Below are 23215 nucleotides of genomic sequence, written 5' to 3' on the forward strand. Positions count from 1 at the left end.
TCTGTGTTTTCAAGCAATTATTTCTTAAGAAGAAGTATACAGAAAATGTTGTTGGTATTTGCAATGCTATTAAGTATTCGTATAATAAGCTCCATCGGTCAGATTAGAATTGCTGAATGCAGTTCCTCCTCTCACTTTTCCTTTCTGCTATGCCAGATGGCAGCTTCTACATGGCACACGTGGCTTGCCAAGCTCTGTAAATTAGAAAACAATAAAATTTTCTTAGCAATAATATTCAACACACTCTAAAAAACAAGTTTTCTGGGGTGCCTGGTGGCTCAGTTGGTAAGCGTCTGACTTCAGCTCAGGTCATGATCTCACGGTTGGTGAGTTCGAACCCCGCATTGGGCTCTGTGCTGACAGCTCAGAGCCTGGAGCCTGCTTCAGATTCTGTGTTTCCCTCTCTCTCTGCTACTCCCGCACTCACACTCTGTCTCTCAAAAATAAATAAACATTAAAAAATTAAAAATAATAATAAATAAAAAACAAGTTTTCTAATTAGAAATCAGATCAGTTAATTGTTAAACTTAGAAAACATAGAACCAGAAAAAGAGAAGAAAATTAAAATCTCAATGCAATACCCCTGTACCTAGTAGTAACTTACACACGTACTCATTTTGTCATGTCAGTTAATATTCTTAAAAAATGGGATTTTAAAAGGAGCATTTTAATCTCTGAAGTCAGAGGAATGCAGAAAAGAATCTGAACAAATAGGCCTTGCTAAATTTCCCTCAGTTTACTACCCTTAGTTCATACCCTTTTCTTCTGTCATTTTTCATGACTTCCCATTCTTTATCAAACCTAGTATAAAAACACTTAGGCTTAACATTTCTTTGAATCTTCATTTCCATATGAAGGCTCCCACATCATGTAAAACATTAAAATAAATAGGTATGCTTTCCTTCTTTAAACTGTCAGTTTGATTTTTAGGCCCAGCTAAGCACCCTAAGAGAGTCATGGGAAAGTTCTTTCTCCTCTAGAACTCTGGCTAGCCATGCATCCCCTAACATAATCTCCTCATATTGAACTCCTGAACAGGAGCATCTGGCCTGTGATGTTACTCTCACTGTCCTAACCTAAAAACCTGATGTTTTCTCAGTTCCCATTCATTCTTTAACCTTCTATAGTATTGCATTTGCCCTATTACCCTGAAATTACTGTTGCAAAGGTCACTAACTAGTAGTTAATTTCCATATGCCAGATTTCTGTCCTTATCTTCCTTGACCTTTCCAACATTTAACCTTTTATAACTCACCCTGAACTTTATTTTTTTTTTTCAAGAAACAATTTTTTTTTTTAATTTTTTTTTCAACGTTTTATTTATTTTTTGGGGGACAGAGAGAGACAGAGCATGAACGGGGGAGGGGCAGAGAGAGAGGGAGACACAGAATCGGAAACAGGCTCCAGGCTCTGAGCCATCAGCCCAGAGACCGACGCGGGGCTTGAACTCCCGGACCGCGAGATCGTGACCTGGCTGAAGTCGGACGCCTAACCGACTGCGCCACCCAGGCGCCCCCTTTTTTTTTTTTTAAAGAGAGTGTGTGTGAGCAGGGGAGAGGGGCAGAGGGAGAGAAAGAATCTTAAGCAGGCTGCACGCTCAGTATGGAACCCAATGCAGGGCTTGATCTTACAACCCTGGGATTATGACCTGAACCAAAATCAAGAGCTGGATGCTCAACTAGCTGAGCCAGCCAGGTGCCCCAACTCACTGTTACTTTAAGTTCTCAATTTATTGCTTTCACTTTTTTTAATTTTTATTTTTTGTTAAAAAAATTTTTGTTAATGTTTATTCCAATTTCATTATGTCAAATCCTTTAGTGTCAAGCCTTTCCTCACTGTCCTCAGAGTTGATGTCCTGCATGGTCTTACCTCTTCTTGGTCCCACCAGCCTTATCTTCAAATATTACTCTCCAAATCCTGTCAGTTCGGATTGGGGTGCTTTCAGTTGCATGAAACAAAAACCCAATTTAAAATTATTAAATAGTACAAAGTAAGACGTCTGGAGTTAGGTTTCCAGGTTAGTTAATTCAGGAACTCAGGGGTGATAGTAACCAGGTTTCTTCCCTCTCTGCTTTCCCATCCTCAGCATTTTGCTTTAGTTTCCAGGATGGCTTCTGCCATACTTGCAGATAGCTGCAGTAGTTCCTTCTAGGTTTCTGTTTGTCAGAAGATCTTTCCCAGAATACCCTGAACAGCCGTCTCTTCAGAGCTCGTTGGCTAGATTTGTCATATACCCCTTCCTAAACAAATTGCTAGCCAAGGAAGTAGGGTTACCATGAATGACTTAGATGTGTATGGTGCCAAACAAAATCGGGGCTCTCCAGCAAGAAATGAGGGAGAATGGTGTGGCCTACCATCACCCACACGCATCTTTCTTTACAGACACTTTCAAAAACGCTCATGCCTACATAGAACATGTATCTCTCTCCCAAAGAGAGATCAAAGTCCCATCCTGTTGCCCGATCCAGTTTCATGCCCGGGATGTTTGAGATCATACGCAGTCGTCTTTTTCAGATCAGCTGTGTCCCCCTGGTTTCTTGTCCTCCACAGCCACATCCAGTATGAGCACTCAGGATACTCTTTCCAGAGTCAGCTTTAGAACACACCATTTGATGATATAAGTTTGATGCCCTGTCCCAGGGTCACCATTTTCCCATCCTGGAATAGTTGTGTCCTCAGTACCTTTCATCCTGCCTTTTATACATACCCGGTCAGTTATACAACATGCCAGGGTCAGTTTTGGAGAATTCCGCTTCCAAATACCAAATTGTCTTCCAGTTTGAGTTCTGGGTCCTTAGCAATAGAGATGGATTCTGGTTTTCAGCATAAAGAAATTTTATTATAATATTGTATAGTTCATAGAATAGACAAAAGGACTAGAGAATCGGGGTCAATCTGAGTCAAACAGCTAGGAAAAAACTGCACAAGTGATTTTGTGGAGAAATTGTAGCCACTGTTGCCAAGCACTAAACACTAGGCTTTGTATCACTGTCTCTGCTGCCCCAGGAGTTTGGTTGCAATACAAGTGCTCCTGCATCCAGGTGCCCCTGATTTTGAGCATCTTTTGATGTGCTCATGTGACATCCATATATTGTCTTTGATGAGATGATTGTTAAAATTTGTTGTCCATCAAAAATTCTGTTGCTTTCTTATTACTGACTTTTGAGAACTCTTTATGTACTCTGGATGCAAGTTCTTCATCAGCTATATGATTCGCAAGTATTTTTAAAGTGCAGAAACCTTTTAATTTTGGTAAAGTCTGATTTATCAACTTAAGGGTCATGCTGTTAGTGTCATATTTAAGAAATCTTCGCCTAATCCCAGGTCACTAAGGTTTTCTTCCTTCTAGACATTTTATAGTTTTAAATTTTACATTTGGGCCCATGATCCATTTTGAGTTAATTTTTATAGATGATGCAAGGTATGTATTGGATGTTCACTTTTTTTGCTTTTGTATATTCAATTTGTTGAAAACACTGTCCCTTTCAATTAAAAATTATCAAAAGACTATCCTTTTCAACTATCTTCCCTGAGTTATCTTTGGACCTTTGTTGAAAATCACTTGTTGTATACGTACAGGTGAATTTATGGACTCTATTCTGTTCTATTGATCATTGTGCCAATACATACAAAGGTTGGTGTGTTGAAATCAGTAGTGTTAGTTCTCCAGCTTTGTTATTTTTCAAAGTTGATTTGACTATTCTAATTATGTATTTCCACCTGAATTTGCAGAATCAGTTTCTCAACTGAAACAGAAAAAACCTTTGGGATTTTGATTGGGATCATGTTGAATCCATAGATCAATTTGGGAAGAACTGACATTTTAACAATATTAAGTGTCCATAGATGCATCTCCATTTGTTTAGGTGTTCTTTAATTTCTCTCAGCAATGTTTCATAAATCTCCATGTATACTTTTTGTGTATCCTTTGTCAGGTTTATTTTTCAGTATTTAATATTTTTGATGCTATTGTAAATGTCATAAATTTCAAATTCTGACTGTTGCTGGTTTTGTTTTAAATCTTTACCTCCTATTTATGGAGTCATGAAGGGTACAAATCTTATGTGTACAACTCAATAAAATTTTACATCTGAATATATTGGCGTAATTGCCACCTGGTTCAAGATATGTAACATTTCCTGCATCCAAGAAGTTTCCTTCATGGCTCTTCTCAGCTAGGAGATCACTTTCTGGTATCCCTCACAATAGTTTTTATCTTCATATACATGGAATCAATCGAGATGTACCCTGTTTGGCTTCTTTAACTCAACATTATGTATGTGAGGTATGTATGTGAGGTTCCTACATTTTGTTGTGTGTATTGGCAATTTATTCTTAATCATTGCTCTATAGTATTTTTCTCCTATCAAAGGATATTTATTTCTAGTTTTTCCTGTGCATAATGCTGTAATCAATATTCGTGTACACAAACTAAGTACTCTTTTCTCTTGGGGATATGCCCAGTGGTAGAATTTTTGGGTAACAGGGTATATGTATGACTAGCTTTAGTAGATAGTGTCAAAAGTTTTCTAGGGGTGCCTGGCTGTGGAGCATGTAACTCTTGGAGTTGTAATTCGAGTCCCATGTTAGGGTGTAGAGATTATTTTTTTTAATCTTAAAAAAAAAAGTTTTCTAAAGTAATGACACCAATTTATACTCCCACTAGCAACATACACCAGTTATAGGTGCCCCATATCCCTGCCTAGGCTTGGTATTGGAATTCCTTTTAAACAATTCTGGTGAGTGTTTAGTAGCAAAGTATGACTTTAATGTCCCTAATATAGCTATTGATGTAGAACTTCTTTTCCTATGCATATTGGCCATTTAGAGAACACTTGAAAATCAAAGTAATTCGCTTTAAAGAAAAAATAGATATGAACATTTCAGTAAAGGCAGAAAAAGCATTTGCTATTGAATGCCTTCCCCTCTGATGTTATAGCCAAAAGAGGAAGCCCATTATCACTATTCCATTCAACACTATATGAGATGTACCAGCCAGTGAAAGCAAGAAAAAGAAATGAAAGGTATAGTCATTTCACGAGACCTTAAACAATCTTTATTCACAGATGAAAAATTGTAATCATAGAAATTCTAAAAGAACCTACAAGGTATTAGAAATGTAAGGTCAAGGGGCGCCTGGGTGGCTCCGTCGGTTAAGCGTCCGACTTCAGCTCAGGTCATGATCTCGCTCGGTGCCTGGAGCCTGCTTCGGATTCTGTGTCTCCCCATCTCTTGGCCCCTCCCCTGCTCATGCTCTGTCTCTCAATAATAAATGTTAAAAAAAAAAGAGAAATAGAAGGTCAATATGTAAAAATACTGTTTCTACGTATTAAAAACAAAGAAGTAGAATATAAGACTTTTATCTTTTTTAACGTTTATTTATTTTTTGAGAGAGAGTGAGAGAGAGTGCAAGCTGGAGAGGGGCAGAGAGAAAGGGAGACACAGAATGAGGCAGGCTCCAAGCTCTGAGCTGTCAGCACAGAGCCAGATGCAGGGCTTGAATTCATGGATCGCAAGATCTTGACCTGAGCTGAAACTGGATGCTTAACCGACTGAGCCACCCAGTCATCCCTAAATACAAAACTTTTAAAATGGCATTTAAAATAGCATTAAAAAAAACAAATAACTGGAGGGCCTGGGTGTCTCAGTTGGTTAAGTGTCTGACTCTTGATTTTGGCTCAGGTTATGATCTCACAGTTCTTGAACTCTACACAGGGCTCTGTGCTGACAGCGTGGAGCCCACCTGGAATTCTCTCTCTCCCTCTCTGCCTCTCCCTTGCTCACTCTTCCCCCCCCCCCCCCGTCTCTCTCTCTCTCAAAATAAATAAATAAAAGTTTTGTTTTAAAGCCGAATACCCAAGTATAAATCTAATGAAAGATATGTGATACCTCTACACTGAAATTTACAAAACTGCTGAGGGAAATTAAAGAGCACTTAAACAAATGGAGGGTGTATGAATGATACTTATGTCTCAATATTAAGAAGTCCGTTTTCTCCAAACAGATCTACAGATCCAATGCAAGTCCAATTAAAATCCCAGCAGGCTTTTTTTTTTTTAAGTTGACAAGCTCATTCTAAAATTTGTAACTAAGTGGAAATAAATTGTATAAGATGTATAAAGTAATGGCAATACAGAGGATTTGGAATAGCCAAGGCAAACTTGAAAAGTTCTAGGACCTCAAGATCCATTATAAAGCTACATTAATTATGATAGTGTGGTACTGGTACAAGGTTAGACACATAGACGCACATACACATGGTCTTCTACTTGACAACAAAAGTACCTTAAGAATTTAGTGGGGTGGGGGTGGGGGCACTCGGGTGGTAACTGAGTGTTCAACTCTGGATTTCTGCTCAGGTCATGATCTCACAATTCACAGGATCGAGCCCGCATCAGGCTGTGCACAGACAGCATGGAAACTGCCTGGGATTCTCTCTCCCCCCCTCTCTTTATGCCCCTTCCCCACGTGTGCACGTGTTCTCTATCTCTCAAAATATATAAATAAAACATTTAAAAAAAGAATTTAATGGGCGAAATAATAAATGACAGCATTTTCAGTAAGTAGGGCTGGGTCACTCAGATATCCATATTGGGGGAAAAGAGCTTTGATCTCAGGCTCATACCTTCCTCAAAAATTAATGAGATAAATCATAGTCCTGGATGTCAAACCTAAATTAATAAAGCATCTAGAAGAGAACACAGAATAGCCTCATGCCCTTGGAGTAGGTGAAGCCTTATTAATATGACACAAAAAGCACTGATCCTAAAAGATCAGCAAACCCAGCCAGTTTTACCTCACATATTTCTGCTCTTACCTTTCTGTCCATCCCTACAATTACTGACCTATGTAAGAGGGTCACTTTGGCTTGAAACACAGCAGTTGTGCCCAACAACTGTTCTTTTCCCTTTAACCATTCTTCCATAGCACAGAGACAATAACATACTTTTAAAAATGCAAATGTGGGGCGCCTGGGTGGCGCAGTCGGTTAAGCGTCCGACTTCAGCCAGGTCACGATCTCGCGGTCCGTGAGTTCGAGCCCCGCGTCAGGCTCTGGGCTGATGGCTCGGAGCCTGGAGCCTGTTTCCGATTCTGTGTCTGCCTCTCTCTCTGCCCCTCCCCCGTTCATGCTCTGTCTCTCTCTGTCCCAAAAATAAATAAACGTTGAAAAAAAATTTTTTTTAAAAATGCAAATGTGACTGTTAAGGCCTGTTTAAGTTAGAAATCCTGTAATGGGTTAGCATCGTTAACAGCATCACATCCAAGCTCCTCAGAAGACCACATCTAGCTGTTTATGACCTGGCATTTCACCTGACTTGAATTTTGGCTCTACCAATTTTAGAGTTCATATCATCGTTTTTCTAACACATGTTCTTGTCTGTCCTAATTCTAATTTAGCTTTTGAGGCTGGGGCTCGGGTATCACACCTTTGAGAAAGCCATCCTTATACCTTTTTTTGGGCTGAGTGCCTGTCCTAGCTATTATGGCTATTCCCATTCACGTTAGCATTTAATTTTTTTTTTTTCAACGTTTATTTATTTTTGGGACAGAGAGAGACAGAGCATGAACGGGGAAGGGGCAGAGAGAGAGGGAGACACAGAATCGGAAACAGCCTCCAGGCTCTGAGCCATCAGCCCAGAGCCCGACGCGGGGCTCGAACTCGCGGACCGCGAGATCGTGACCTGGCTGAAGTCGGACGCTTAACCGACTGCGCCACCCAGGCGCCCCCACGTTAGCATTTAAAACAATGAGTTTAAATTTCTGGAGAGGATATTAACACCTTTGAATCCCAGGGCTTAGTTTAGATTTTGGATGTAGTAGACACTCAAGTTCATTTACTTGTTTAATGTCTACTGACTGGGCAGCTCGCTCCCACTTCCTCCTCCTTTCTCCACCCCTAGTCCATGGAACTTGCTAGAAGCTTCCATCAGATCTTCGTGTGTCAAAGGGCGGTGAGAGAGGACAGGACCTGACTAGATTGGAAAAGTAAAACAGTACTGACACAATATTAGGCCACCTTCCTCCCTTTGGAGCCTTTAGACGTAACAAGTTTTCTTCTCACTCGGGGAAGCCAACTAGGAAAAAAGCCTGCGGCTGTGGAGTCCTGGGTAATGGAATAGTACACGCGAACCGGAACCAAAGTGCATCCTTCAGTCTAGCATCTGCAAGGGCAGGACGATTTCCGGTAAGTCCTTGTCCGTTAGGATTCCCAGCGCATAAATCACAGGAGCTACGCACAGGCCGGAACTACGCTCCCGGAAAAGACACGTAGCGCAGAATGACGTCACAGGTCATGAAAGCCTCGGCTGCCTCGGGGAGCCATGATAAGAATTATAGTGAGCTGTGGTGAAAATGGAGCCCGATGTGGCTTATTATTAATAGACGTGCAAAACTTTCCCAAGCGTCACACGCTCCTGGGGAATAACAGTATGGTACAAAAATGCTTTTGAACTACTACCCCCGAAGGCTCTGTTGGAGTGCGGAGACGTGAATAGCCCACGCGTCCGTAACCATGGCTGCGAAGGGCGGGGACTGGGAGTGTTGGTCACGGGACGCGGCCGGCCGCGAGACTCAGTCCTCCACGGTCCCAGCCCGCCCTGCGCTCGCTTTTCGTTTCTCCTCCCCCCGCCGCACGCTGCGTGGCTGCTCGTTGGCTACTTAGGACGGAAGCTCAGTTTGTGTTTCTCCAGAAGTTTCCCCCTTGGGCGGCGGCGCAGCTCGTAACCTCGGTGGTAGCAGCTCTAACAGCAACAGCGATTATTAGGGATGGCGGCAGCTGCAGCAGAACCTGCAACAGCCCAGAAGTGCGTGTTTTTATTCTTTTCGCTAATTATTTTTTATCTCCCCCTCCCACTCACCCTCTCCTTAGTGAGCATGTCGTTGTTTTCGCTGGCAGGTTTTTCCGGAGCTTCTCAGATGCTCTGATCGACGAGGACCCCCAGGCGGCGTTAGAGGTGAGAGAATCAGTCTCCGCTTCCTCCACTCTTCTTGGGAGAGCCCGGCCCCCACGGGTTCCAGCGGACCCCGCCTTTTCTCAGCACTGCCTTCCTGGGATCGGGGTTACTGTTGATGTTGTGTATCATCCTTAATCCTGACAGTGTCCGTCTGTCCTCGGTTCCACAGTGGCCCAGTTACTCCAGACCCTTGTTCATGTCCCCTCCCAGTTGTAGAGCGTTACTGCATCCTCGTAGCTGCTTAGGAATGCCTTCTTTATTTCTTGGGGGCGTAGTTAACCTTCATAGTTGGCCTGGAAACAGTTTTGTTTTGTTTTGTTTTTAATGGCATTTGTGAGTAGGAGAAAAAGTGAAATCTAGGCTTGATTATATTTGTTAATTCGGTTTTCCACTTGATAATTCTTGCCATCCGTACATACCAGGTGCTGTGCTAAAAAGTGCAGACTGCTGGAACAAAAACCTTTTACCGTGTTCCTGAATATTTCCAGATGTCCTGTCACTGTTCATTATCCACTCATATATCAGAACTTTTTTTTGGAGTTGCTTTGTACAAGACACTGATTGCTATGGATTAAAGTCTTGTATTATGTCTTGCATTTGTATTTACAGGACACTTTGTATTTGTGTGAAGTGAAAGACTATAAAGGTAGAAAGAAAAGTCAAAAGAGCAAGATTTAAGTAATAATTAAAAGTAATAAAGAGAGCCCAAGCGAGGGATACATGATGCAATTGGTCGCAAAATACAGCGAGGGCTTTCTTGGTTTGAAGTAGGAGGGAAAGAGGAAACCAAACCTTGTCCAGTTGTTATATCTAATACAGGTAAGGTTAGCAGTTTGAGGCAAGAGATGTTTTTTTTCTAGCTAGGACTGCTAAACGAAATTTGCCACATGTGTAGTAGAGTCTCTCTGAAGAGGTGATGTTTGACCAGAGACCTGAGGGAGGGTGATGTGAAGCTCTGGGGAAAGAGCATTCCAGGCAGGAAAACAGCCAATGCAAAGTCATGAGGCTGTCCGACTCAAGGAGCAGCAAAAAGGCCCATTTCACTAGAGGGGGATGAAAGAGGAGTGAGTGATGGTGCCAGGAGGAAGCCAGGGGCCAGGTCCTTTAGAACCTTTTAAGTTGGGGTGTGTTTTTTTGGGTCTAGATATGAAGGCCCTCGGATAAAATGGTTGGTTCATCTGTTGTGCTGTTTCCCAGCGAAGCTTCTGGGATCAGGATTAGAATAATGTTACAGGAGGCACTGAACATTTTTCTCCATAATTCAGTAGGTCATCTAGACAACTGTTAATTTCAGAAGCTACATTTGTTGTGGTCGTCTTAGCCCCACTGCCTTCATTGGAAATCTAGTTTATATGGGTTGCTTTTAAAGGATATTGTTGCAGTGAATTTCGTTGTCACTTCTCATCTCCTTTGTTTTATTTAAGAACATTTTTTTGAGGTTGTGTGTATAACATCGTAAGTCTGCAGCTACTGAAGTTGTAGTTTTACACATGCGTATACCCCCCAGATCAAGATTGGGAACACTTCCATCCTGAGAGCTCCCTCATCCTTCTTCCCAGCCAATAATTCCCCTTACCTACCAGGAAAACTCCCATTTTGACCTCTGTCACCATTCGTTTTGCTTTCTCTTGTACTTCCTATAAACGGAATAATAGACCAGTTACCCAGTTGAGTTTGGTACTGTGTCTTGCTTTAAACATGTGAGATATGTCCATATTGTGTGAAGTAGTTATTTTTTTCCACTGCTGTGTAGTGTTTCATTGTTTAAAAATACAGCACAGGGGCACGTGGGTGGCTCAGTTGATTCAGGTCATGATCCCAGGGTCATGGGATTGAGTCCCACCTCCGGCTCCGTGCTCAGCATGGAGCCTGCTTAAGAGTCTTTCTCCTTCTCCCTCTGGCTTTCCCCCACTCATGCATGTGTGTGCTCTCAAAAAAAAAAAAAAAAAAAAACAAAACAAAAACAGTTTATACTAACAGTAGATGTTTAGGTTATTTCCAGTTATTAGCTAGTATGAGTAAAGCCACTGTGAATTTCCTTGTATGTGTACCTTGGTGAACACGTGCACTTTGTTTTGGGGGTATATACCTAAGAACGAAATTGCATAGAATAGGCATGTGGTTAGCTTTAGTACCTTGGTTCTTAAACTGTGGCTTTTGAACCAGAAGCATCAGCGTCACCTGGGAATTTATTAGAAATGCAAATGCTCGGGCCCCACCTCAGATGGACTTAAAGTTCTTACACTTCATGTGGTCTAGTACTTACCCTTCCATTTTACGGAAGAAAACAGACCCAAAGAAATCCAAATGATCTGTCACAAAGATGTATATAGCCAATTAGAGGCAGAATGGGGCCCTCAGGATACAAATTTCCACACTGAGTCTAGTGTTGTAGAAAGTAATTCTCAAAAGTATCCTTCCCAGACCACCTGTAGCAGCATTACCTGGGAACTTGCTAGAAATGCACATTCTCAGGACCCACCCCACCTACCTGAGTCAGAAACTGGGAGTGGGGAGAACCAGTTGTTTTAAGAGGAAGTGTTCTTTTTAAAGCTTGAGAAGACCTCATAAAGATGAACAGGTAAATGTTAGTTACTAAGTAATTGGTAGTGATAAGTAAGCCTGGAACCTTGATGAGAGGCTGTTTCTCTCTAGACTTTCTCAAGGGCTGGTTTAGCAGTACCGTTGACCCCTGAACAACATGGGTTTGCATTGGCCCACTTATACATGGATGTGTCCCAGTACATACCATTCTGTAAATGCTTTTCCCTTGTGATTTTCTTAATTTTTTTTTCTCCAGCTTTATTGTAGGAATATAGTATATAATACATACAACATTCGGGATATGTGTCAGTTGACTGTTTATGTTATTAGTCAGGCTTCTGGTCAATAGAAATCTATGGATTAAGTTTTTGGGGAGTTAAAAGTTAGATTGGATTTTTGACTGTGTGAGGGTCAGTGCCCCTAACACACCTCATTGTTCAAGAGTCAGCTAGTCATTTTGAAATTCAGGACACTTGATGTTATATCCATTAAAATGTTAACTTTTTTTGTGTGTGTTTATTTTGAGAGAGAGTGCAGGAGCCAGTGGGGGAGGGGCAGAGGCAGAGGGAGAGGTAGAATCCCCAGGCTCCAAGCTGTCAGCACAGAAACCTATGTGGGGCTTGATTTCACAAACTGCAAGATCATGACTTGAGTTGAGATTAAGAGCCCGATGTTCAACTGAGCCACCCTGGAGCCCCTAAAATGTTACATTTTTATATAAGACTATCCAATTAGGATTAAAGGGGAAATGTATCAAGCTGATTCACCTTTTTCATTCATTCAGTATACAATATACATTACTGGTGAATTTTGTGCTGGGAGTCAGGTATCTAAAGATGAAAAGACTGCATTGAGGAAGTTTGCATTCTAGTGGAGACAGAGACAAATCAACAGATTAGTAAAATATAAGGTAAATATTCTAATGGAGTGGTGTATGAAGTACACTGAGAACATAGCAGAGACCAACTAGGGTAGTCAAACACTTGAACAGGATGTCTCAGCTCACTAGGGAGAGAAAACATATGTATGGATTATGAGATCTTTTGAGACCCAGTATAAACAGTTAAGAGCACGGGCTTTGGGGGTGCCTGGCTGGCTTAGTTGGTAGAACATGTGACTCTTGATCTTCAGGTCATGAGTTTGAGCTCCACGCTGGGGGTAAAGTTTAATTAAAAAAAAAAAAAAATGAAAGAAAAAAGCAAAGGCTCTGGAATTAGAGTGCTTGGATCCAAAATCCTGGTTTCATAATAAATCCATAACCTCAGGAAAATTCCTCTTGTCACTCTGGATCAGGTTTCCTGTGAAGTGGGACTAGATAAGACCTATTGAGATTTCAGCTGAAATGTCATCTCAGCTTTTTTTCCTAGACCATCCTATCTAAAGTGGGCCCCATTGTAAACTTTAAGGTGGCAGGGGTTTTGTGCATCTTTTTTTTTTTTAAACGTTTATTCATTTTTAGGAGAGACAAAGCGTGAGCAGGTGAGGGGCAGAGAGAGAGGGAGACACAGAATCTGAAGCAGGCTCCAGGCTCTGAGCTGTCAGCACAGAGCCCAATGCGGTGCTCGAACCCACGAGCCATGAGATCATGACCTGAGCCAAAGTCAGATGCTTAACTGAGCCGCCAGGCACCCTCCCCCCCCCCCCCCCCATAATTCTTCGAACAGTTGAGGTGGGTATTTGCATTTTACTCACAAGTAAGCTGAGGCCAAAGAGATTAACTTGCTCAAGGTTATATAGTTGAGAAGTGATAAGTCTCTGGGTTCAAGGCATCAAGGTCATCCTCTGGAGGAGGAGGTAGGTCTAGGGATGTATAATATAATTAAAGGTTTGGTAGCTGACTTTAAAGATACTGACCATTGATAGCTTTGTTGAGAGTGTAGCTGGTTAGCATAAATGTGCAATGTTACCAGTTGTGCATGGTTGTGTGGTTTTTGTTTTCAGCAGTGCTAGATAGTTTAGGAAAGGAGAAGGGTTGACACTTGTTTATTATCTGTGATTGGGGATTAGCATGGCTAGAAGAAAAAGGGAAATGGAGTCAAATTGAGATACCTAGAGCTACATACCTTCAGCAGTTAGGTCCCTCTGAGCAGTCTGCTTTAGCTTTTAACCTTAACAACAAGTTATCTTGTTGAGTAGTGTTTTTACAAAGCCTAAAACTGGAAAGATTTAGAAATTCATTTTCGGGGCGCCTGGGTGGCGCAGTCGGTTAAGCGTCCGACTTCAGCCAGGTCACGATCTCACGGTCCGTGAGTTCGAGCCCCGCGTCAGGCTCTGGGCTGATGGCTCAGAGCCTGGAGCCTGTTTCCGATTCTGTGTCTCCCTCTCTCTCTGCCCCTCCCCCGTTCATGCTGTGTCTCTCTCTGTCCCAAAAATAAATAAACGTTGAAAAAAAAAAAATTAAAAAAAAAAGAAATTCATTTTCTCAGGTCCAAATTTTAAACAATTTTAATGCCTTAAAAAGGAGGTTTTTTTCCCTTATTTTTTCTGGATTATCAGGGTATTTCCTTTGTCATTATCTTGGTAAAGATTTCAGTGTAATTATACTTTAGAGTTCACTGAGTTTCTTTATTTTTAGAACTATAAATTGCTTGACCATAGCGTAACCCATTTTATGGAAGTATGTATCTTTGGACATGTTCGCAGTATGTTTCCCATTGGTCTGCATTACATAATGGCCTTTTGCCACTATGATTCAAATGTTGGCACTGAAGTCCTTGCCTTCTGAGATACCTTTCTTCAGTCCCTTTGTACTCCAGCAGTGAACAACTGTTGTCACAGAAACAGAACTCTCAAAACATGCCACAAGTCCGTTGTAGTTCATACAACCACAAATTATTGTTTTAACTTCACTTTTTCTGGTTTTATTATACTGTGTATTGCTTATTCAAAGTAAATTGGTTATTGTAGTTTATGATTTAAATTTGTGTCATAATGTTCAGTTTGTGCTCTGTCCCTTGGTAACTTTTCAAAAATAACAGCCTAACAAGTAAGTTGTTTTATTTAACTGAATCACGTAACTGTTTCTCCTTAACCAGTTAGTTTGTGCTTTTAAAGGTTATTTGCAAGTTGGTTCTTTGAAATTCAGAAGTTTTTACTTGACTCCATTTTAATTTTAATCATCTTTGTACCCCCAGTGTCTGGCCTGGATTTGTTATGTAACATATGTTTAAAAATGCTTTCTAAGTTAATAATCCTGGGGTGCCTGGGTGGCTCAGTCGGTTAAGCGTCTGACTCTTGATTTCGGTTTAGGTCATGATCTCATGGTTTGTGAGATCAAGCCCTGTGTCGGGCTCTGCACTGACAGCCTGGAGTCTGCTTGGGATTCTCTCTCTCCTTATCTCTCTGCCTCTCCCCCCTCTCTCGCACTCTTAAATAAACGTTAAAAATAAAACAATTAGATGATCCAGATATTAATATAATTTATAGTAGCTTTTTTGACCTGAAATGTACCTGTTTTCTTGCTTAGGAGAGGCTAGAAATTTGGTTTGAAGATATATTTGAGTAGATAGGTAAGAAGCTATTAGCTCTTTTCAAAATTGTTGAAAGTTTAGTGCAAGATGGTATCATTTAACTTAGGAATTTTAAAGTGTTAGGAAAACACATTAATAAAATGTCATTGGTGTGTGAAAGATACTTGGAACAACATTACCAAGAGGCAGTGTTTAAAACCATATTTGGAGTCAGGCAGACTGGATTTGAATCCTGTCTCTGGCACAGCCTCATCACTAACTAGAAGGTAAAGGAATGGATCTTCTGTGCATGTCTGGGGGAAAGAGCTTTCCAGTGAGAGAAGCAGCAGGTGCAGAGTCCTAAGGTGTTTGAAGAACAGCAAGGAGGCCAATTTGCTTAGGGTAGACGAACAAGGGGAAGAGTAGTGAGAGAGGAGGTTGAAAAGCTAGCAGAGGGTAGTATCAGGGAGGGCCTTGCAGGTCACTGGACGAACTTGGGCCTTTGTCCTGAGTCAGCGAAAGACATTGGAGCATTTTATGCCTATTGATGTAAACCAGATCTTGATTTTCATTATTGCTTGAATCAGGATGGTAGAGGTGAAGATAGTAAAAAATGGTGTGGATCTTAGGTATGTTGGATTTTGGGTAAATGATTACCATGTATAGTATACATTGCTTTGTGAGAACCACACTACTGGGTTAAAGCAAAATTAATGATGTGTGGCTTTTGAAATGATTTTACCTTTTAAGAAAACTACCAAATCCCTAGGATGTGTGAGCACTGGGTAGAGAATGAAAGCATTCCTATTGGCCTATATTTGTCGTTGGCCGATTGTGTTGTGTCTTCTTGCATCATTGTTTCAGCTACCACTTAACATACTTTTTTGACTGCCCAGGGTGGCAAACTTTTAATCTGATGTTAAATCTTGATCAATTGATAGTAGCTTTCTATGAGATATTGTATCTGGGTTTTAAACAAAATGCTGTAATTTCTTAGGGTTGCCTGCCATTGACAGGATAGGAGAGGGCCAGATAAGCTTGATTGTGTCTTTATTGATTCTGTTAACTTCCCTGAGCTCTAGATTTAACTTCTAGGTTTTGTGTTTGTTTCTTTGTTTTTATTGGACAGCTTTGCATTTTCTAGGCATGTCAACTTCTACATGATCTTTGAGTCTTTTCCAAATTAGGAGGAGAAAATCTGTGATGGTCAATGCATATCATCTAAATTCTTCAGAATAAATGAGGTGATAATTACCATTTATTGAGTTTCTACTGTAGGCCAGGAATTGTGCTAAGATACTACATTAGATTGTGGGTTTTGGTGGGGGAGAGCGGAGAAGGGGAGATACCGACTCTCTTGCAAAGAAAAGCTCCAGACTTATTTTAATTCCCTGTTATCTTTTCTCCAAATAGCTTATGATAATAGGTTATTTGATTAAAAATCATGTTTAATTAGAATTCAGTTGCTTTTAAAAAAACATGTACTAACAGTCAACATGTTTATATTTTAGGAGCTGACTAAGGCTTTGGAACAGAAACCAGATGATGCAGAATATTATTGTCAAAGAGCTTATTGTTACATTCTTCTTGGGAATTACTGTGGTAACTTTTCTTACTGACTGTATTTTTTCTTAAGTTGTAAATTTTGCCCAAGATACAGTGAATCATACACAGTAGAGATTATCTTTGAGGATTTTTAAATTGGTCTTTCATACAGGGTGTAAAGTAGCTGAAACATGACAAACTTGTTGAGCAACACCCAAACAGATGTTCTGGGTGTCTTTTCTTCCTTCAGTGGGTGGACAATTTATATGGATTTCATTTGTAGTTATTTTATATGCTAACAAAAAATAGCATTACATTTACTATTTCACAGAGTATTTAAATGAAATGTTCTTATTTGCAATTTTTATAAAAAAGAATACCTTTCTGTATTGTGTAACTTTATTTTGGATAGAGAATCTGGGTAGGGAAAAATTAAATACCTTGAGACAAATTACATAAATGATGTTAATGAGAAAATTAGATGAACTTTATCACAGAGCTTTATTCATTGACTGAATAGCTTTAAAAAGGAAGCTAAATATTAGGCTCATAAGGTATGAGGGTAAAGTTTTTTGAATTATATCTTGGATTAGTTTTTCCTAATTTAGAAGCATTTGTCCATTTTCAAACTTGAAAACTTAAAAATCTAAGGCTGATTCAAGTTCTGTATGTAACTTGTTAGGATCCACAAATAACTGACTAAAAACCCCATTTTTATTTTATTTTATTTTATTTTTTTGTATATAGATGCTGTTGCTGATGCAAGGAAATCTCTTGAACTTAATCCAAATAATTCCATTGCTATGCTGAGAAAAGGGTATGCAATAACCACTCTTCTTATTGAATCTGGACTATAGATAGTAGGTGTTTAGTTTGTTGAATGAATTAATTTTAAGTTTTATGTAAATAGTAAATTCTGTATTTATACATTTTATTAATACATTTTGCAGCTGAAATAGGATTTAATTTTAAATATAATTTTATACTTCCATAACTAGTTAGTATGTGATAGGAGATACATAACTAGTGTTTTTTAAAATAGCAATGATTGGAGTAATTGCAAGGTATAGATGAAACTGATGGATTTCATATCCCTTTTTGTTCATTGTTTGGGATTTACTGTATTTAAGTGACTAGAGAATATATTTCTCAACCAAGCTAGACAGGCTACATTTAATGCTGTGAAAGCGCTGTATCTGTGTACTGTATATACCAGCTTGTTTCTGTTAAGTGTAACTTTATTCTTAAGACTCTTCTTTAATTTCTTAGTGTAACTATATTTTGGAATAAGCAAGTGTACATAATTAAAATCAAGAAATTCCTTCTGAAATGAGTTCCAAAATAGGGTTTTAATGGGAGATATATTTAATGTTACAGTATATTAGAAAACTTCTTGGCTTATTAACATATACTTAAAATATTTCTTTTACCAGTAGAGCATGCTAAGATATTTAATTAGGAAGAAAGCCTTTTTTCATCATCTCACGTGTGTGTGGTATTTGTTTTTAATATGCTCATGCAGGATATGTGAATACCATGAAAAAAACTTTGCTGCTGCTCTAGAAACTTTTGTAGGAGGACAGAAATTAGATAGTAAGTATTGGAATTGTATGTTAATAAACTAGCCCACTATTTCTGTATTTTAAATACCACAGCTCAATTTTGTTAGTGTAATCTCAGATTCATCTCAAGTTCATTGTAGAAACCCAACATCTTTTTTTCTTTTCTTACTGACATTTCCTGTTGTTTGCAAAATTTGAGTTTACTTAAAATTGATTAAATTGTCCTTTAGCATTTAAATCACAGGTAAACTTTGCCATTAGAAGTTAAAAACTGTATATAAAGACTCAGTGTGCTCCCTTTACTTAGCCTGGCTTTATATTTTTCTGATAGACAAGTGAAAGTTTCATTTGCTCTTTTTTCAGAAGTCTATTCAGTTTAAGTTATTATTCAGGTAGCTGAGATGGGAAGTTTTACAGCAGAAATTTTTATAAGGAAGTGTAGTGTCAGTTTGGGTAAATTGTGATAGGAAGAAACTTGGAGCTTTGAAAGTACTGTGAGTTTTTAACGTCAGCTTCAGAGAAGTATGTGAAAATTAGTAGTATGGATATCTGTGCACATGTATAGAAATTGAAAGAGCCAAAAAACCAGAGAAGTCTGCAAAATACTGGCAGACAAAAGTTGTAAGTAATCTCATAGATAATCGTAGACTACAGAATTCTTATTGTGTATTGTGTACTGTCATTTTATCTTCCTCTAATGATAGAGTCTTTTCACAGTTCTCTAGAGCAGTGGTTCCTAACTAGGGATGATTTTACTCCCTTGGGGACATTTGATAATGTCTGAAGAGATTTTTGATGACCATGACTGATGGATGGGGGATGTGCTATTGACATCTAGTGAGTAGAGGCCAGGGATACTGGTAAACATTCTATGTTGTACAGGATTATTTCCCAGAACAGAGAGAAGTATCTCGTCCAAAATATCAGTAGTGCTGAGGTTGTGAATCTCTACTTTAAAGTATTGCATGACTGTGTTTTTATATTTCTAAAAATTTACTGTTGTATTGTTTTGATTATTTGCTTTTCTTCTGTATACCTGCTCGGGAGAGGACAGCGCACCCAACTTTGCAATCGGAACCTACAAATTAGGAAAGAGTGGTAGTATGTGAACCATTAGGTTACTCGCTTAGCAAGCCAGCGTACCACCACTCCTAGCAAATTCTAGAGTCCAGTTTTCTTGTATGATACATATATGAAAACCCTGAAGAGACATGAATCATTCCCCTTTCTAGACTTCAAAGCCCTATTCCTTATTTCTTTTTTTTAGAGCAATAGAAAGTTCCCCATCTAAAATTTTTCTTTTTTAATACCTTCTTGCCATGGACTTTTATCTTAGAATTACTTCAGTCTGCCTCAAATGAAGGTGTCTGGTTTTTGGTAAAATTGCTGTTGAGGATATTTAATTTAAAAGCAGATTTGCTCTTTTAATTTTAGGGAAAATTTATGTTAAATTGTTAGGGTTCCCTTATTAGACAAGGTAAAAAATTTATAACTCAGAATATTACTTTTTTTTTCCCTTTGGTATGGTAGAAAGCTTGGTTTTTATTTACTGATTAATTTGAATAATAGGTTATTCAAATCAAAGATTTTGATGTAATTGTTTCGCCCACTAAAATGAATATGTATGTACATGTATGTAGGTATTAGTTAAGGCCTGTGTAGTTGAATTTCACTTATAAATTAATGTATTAGGAAATTTCATATTAAATTAAAACAATTTTTTTGATGTTTAATTTTGAGAGAGAGAAAGAAAATGAACATAAGTGGGGGTGAGGCAGAGAGGGAGACACAGAATCCAAAGCAGGCTCCAGTCTCTGAGCTGTCAGCACAGAGCCCAATGCACAGCTTGAACCCACAAACCGTGAGATCATGACCTGAGCCCATATTGGATGCTTAACCAACTGAACCACTCAGGCACCCCATTTTAAGAAATTTTTATTTTTCAAAATAATCTTGCTTGTAATTAGATTGAGTGTGTAAACTTTTATTTAGAATACTTTTAATAATTTTAAACATTATATTTCATTAGACCCTGTACTGTTTAGATATCATCATTGTTCTAAGTCTTGTAATAATTTGCTTACATACATGTTTGCATTGCCGTCTTTTAAGTGTATAGTTCACCATCTGTCCTCTGTTGGCTCCCATGGAATCTGGAGATACGACAACTACACAAAGTACAGAAGTGGTTTTTTAAAAATTTTTTTAAAATGTTTATTCATTTTTGAGAGAGAGAGAGAGGGAGACACCAAATCTGAAGCAGCCTCCAAGCTCTGAGCTGTCAGCACAGAGCCCAACGCGGGCCTCAAACCCATGAACTGTGAGATCATGACCTGAACTGAGGTTGGCCGCTTAACTGAGCCACGCAGGCGCCCCAGAGGTGTTTTTTGCCCCTGGTAAGAATGGCATGGTAACAAGAAGGCCACTGAGAGAATAGTAGACAGGATAGGTAGGTAGCTGCTTTGGAGAACAAACCTGGGTCAGGAGAGGCCTTTAGATCCCGGTCCAGCTGTCTGTTACTAGGCTTCCACTCCACACTAAATGATGGTGTGTAGGGACTCTAATTCAGATCTGATTTCGTTGTGCTAGAGGAAGCTCCTTTAACAGAAGAGGGTGAGGGGAAATAGAGATTCTGTGTATCTGGGAACCAGTAAGGTTGACTGGTTAAAAGCAATTTTTTTTTTTTTAATTCTTCAGGATGAATGTCTAGATGTTAAACCTATTAGTATATTTGTAGCTGTAATTTTACGCTTGCTATAAACTGTGGTACGACAAGGGTTTCTGTCTAATTTACTGCTGAATCCCCGAGTGCCTAAAGCACTGCTTGGAACATAGTAGATATTCAGTAAGTATTTGTTGAATGAATATGTTAGATGGTGCAGATGAGTGATGTTACACTCTGTTTTTTTCTAGGTGCATATCCTGATTTCACTGTCTGGATTAAAAGGTGTCAAGAAGCTCAGGATGGTAAGCATGTAGGTTTCTAAAGGTCTTTCAGTTTACAAAGAAGTAAATGTTTGACATTTTTGGATTTAAACAAATTTATTTGTAACTTTATAACTTTATACATCACAAATTTAACTAGTTCCCTCAGATAGGATTTCCAAGGTACTGTTATATTGAAAGGATGATTTAGATAGATTTGTATCATTATATTACCGGTAAGAAATTACTAAGAAGTCTAAAGTGACTCCAGAATGCAAAATTAAACCACTTTCTTTTATTTGGGATGTATGGTAAATTGATTTATGCAATCAGTCAGTATGTTTGCACCATAGAAATTATGTGTATAACTTTGTCTATAAGTGTATTGTTAACCGGATATGTTTTTATGTTTTTAATAGGATCACAATCTGAGGTGGTAAGTACAAAGTTTTTCTCCTTCGTGTTTTTACTTAATTATAATTTTGCCATGCATATTTGAGACAGGACTCAGACTGATCTTTCTTTTAGTTATATCTTAAGCAATTTGATGCAAATACTTTTTCCTTTAGTAACTGAAATAATACATTTTGGTTTGATGAAATAAATGTAGAGGTTTGTAGCCATGAAAATTATTGGGCTCATTTAATGTATGAATCAAGTTGATTTGGTATGTGTTAGTATGGTCAGGGTGGTTATTTTTTTTTTCTTTTCCTTGCTGAAACGTCCTCACATTTAGGTTGAACAGCTGCTGCCTTGGAAGTACTTGCAGGGTTTATGGTGGTGTAATAGGAACACAAAAGTCAGAGGCGCCTGGATGGCTTAGTTGGTTGAGCGTCCAACTCTTGGTTTCAGCTCAGGTCATGGTGTCCTAGTTTGTGAGTTTGAGCCCTGCATCCAGCTCTGCACTGACAGCACGGAACCTGCTTGGAATATATATACTCTCTCTCTCTTCGTTCCTCATGTGCGCATGCTCGCTCGCTTGCTCTCTCTCACAAAATCAATATTAAAAAAAAAAAACCCACACACAAAAGTTAACTAGAATTTGGAAATGTTTATCTGTCTAATTTAGTTTCATATTTGGTGTTTGGACATGAAGACTTTCAAGTCTTTTAAAACTGAAAAATTAAAAATTATGGTGGAGTTGAGAGATGCCTGGGTGGCTCAGTTGGTTAGGTGTCTGACTTCGGCTCAGGTCATGATCTCACGGTTTGTGAGTCTGAGCCCATGTCTGGCTCTGTACTGACACCTCAGAGCCTGGAACCTGCTTTGGGTTGTGTGTCTCTGCCCCTCCGCCAGCTCGCACTCTGTCCCTCTTTCAAAAATAAACATTTAAAAAAAATTAAAATTATGGTGGAGTTGAAAATTATTTGACTTTTTTTTAACTACAATGTTTATAAATAACACGCATAAATTACGGCTAATGGTTTTTTAGCAGTGATCATCTACAATTTAGTCTATAAAATGACAAGGATTTAGGAAACGTGTGTGTGGTCTTAACTCTAAGGGCAGTTACTTAACCTTTTTGGGTCTCTTTCTTCAAGTCTGAATGAAAATGTACATCTTTTCTTCCAGAATTACATTGTGACATTGAGAAAATATTTTATTCTCTGGGTTTTCTTCATTTGTAAACCGGGTCTGCTAGAGTTAATCTGCTTTAGACAGGTTGTGAGCATGAGGCCAGGTATGTGCATATGTAGTGACTGGAGTTTTGAACATCACCAAAAGTGAACCCTGTCTGGTTATCCCTATACCCCCAAGGCTTGTGTATATTCCTAAGTATGATAGGTGAGGGAAGTATTTAAAAGTTGTCTTCTTTCACACCGCTGGTATTTTTGTTTATGGCTTACTATTTTGGGGATTGGAACTAGTCCTGAAGACAACAGAGTAGCATTTGGATAATACTTCGTCTGGTAACACAAATTGCTGTATAGTCACAGTGCATTTTGTCGCTGCTGTAGTTGACACCAGTGTAGTTTTATCTTTATACTGAGGTGAACTGGAATAATCTGTTCTAGTCATTATCTCCATCTGATATCTAGATTGAGTATTTGTCAATAGTTAATGCTGGAGGGTAATTCTGAGTTAGACTCAGATCTGTAGAGGGGTTTTATTTTCTTCCTTTGAACCCCATCACTTCGCTTATCATTTAGGGGCAACTTAGGGGTCACTTACGACCCAGGGCAAGTTTTTCAGATTTACATAGTTTTAACTGGCACACATGTAGTTTAGGAAAGTA

At 39.1% G+C, this 23215-nt stretch overlaps 1 protein-coding gene across 1 annotated transcript in view; it reads left to right on the plus strand.

Annotated features, from left to right (window-relative positions):
- The first annotated feature begins 8692 nt into the window (after positions 1 to 8692).
- SUGT1 (SGT1 homolog, MIS12 kinetochore complex assembly cochaperone) overlaps positions 8693 to 23215 on the plus strand; it is a 43584-nt gene continuing 29061 nt past the window's right edge. The window contains exons 1-7 of the mRNA XM_047080499.1: positions 8693 to 8804; positions 8897 to 8954; positions 16459 to 16549; positions 17240 to 17309; positions 18015 to 18085; positions 20968 to 21021; positions 21399 to 21415. Coding sequence (XP_046936455.1) covers positions 8767 to 8804; positions 8897 to 8954; positions 16459 to 16549; positions 17240 to 17309; positions 18015 to 18085; positions 20968 to 21021; positions 21399 to 21415 — 399 coding nt within the window. The 5' untranslated portion in view covers positions 8693 to 8766. The remainder of the gene's footprint in view (positions 8805 to 8896; positions 8955 to 16458; positions 16550 to 17239; positions 17310 to 18014; positions 18086 to 20967; positions 21022 to 21398; positions 21416 to 23215) is intronic.

Source organism: Lynx rufus, unplaced genomic scaffold, assembly GCF_022079265.1.
Source record: "Lynx rufus isolate CCGP_SWC_20201006 ecotype Redwood Valley unplaced genomic scaffold, mLynRuf1.p SCAF_1, whole genome shotgun sequence".
NCBI classification, from domain to species: domain Eukaryota; kingdom Metazoa; phylum Chordata; class Mammalia; order Carnivora; family Felidae; genus Lynx; species Lynx rufus.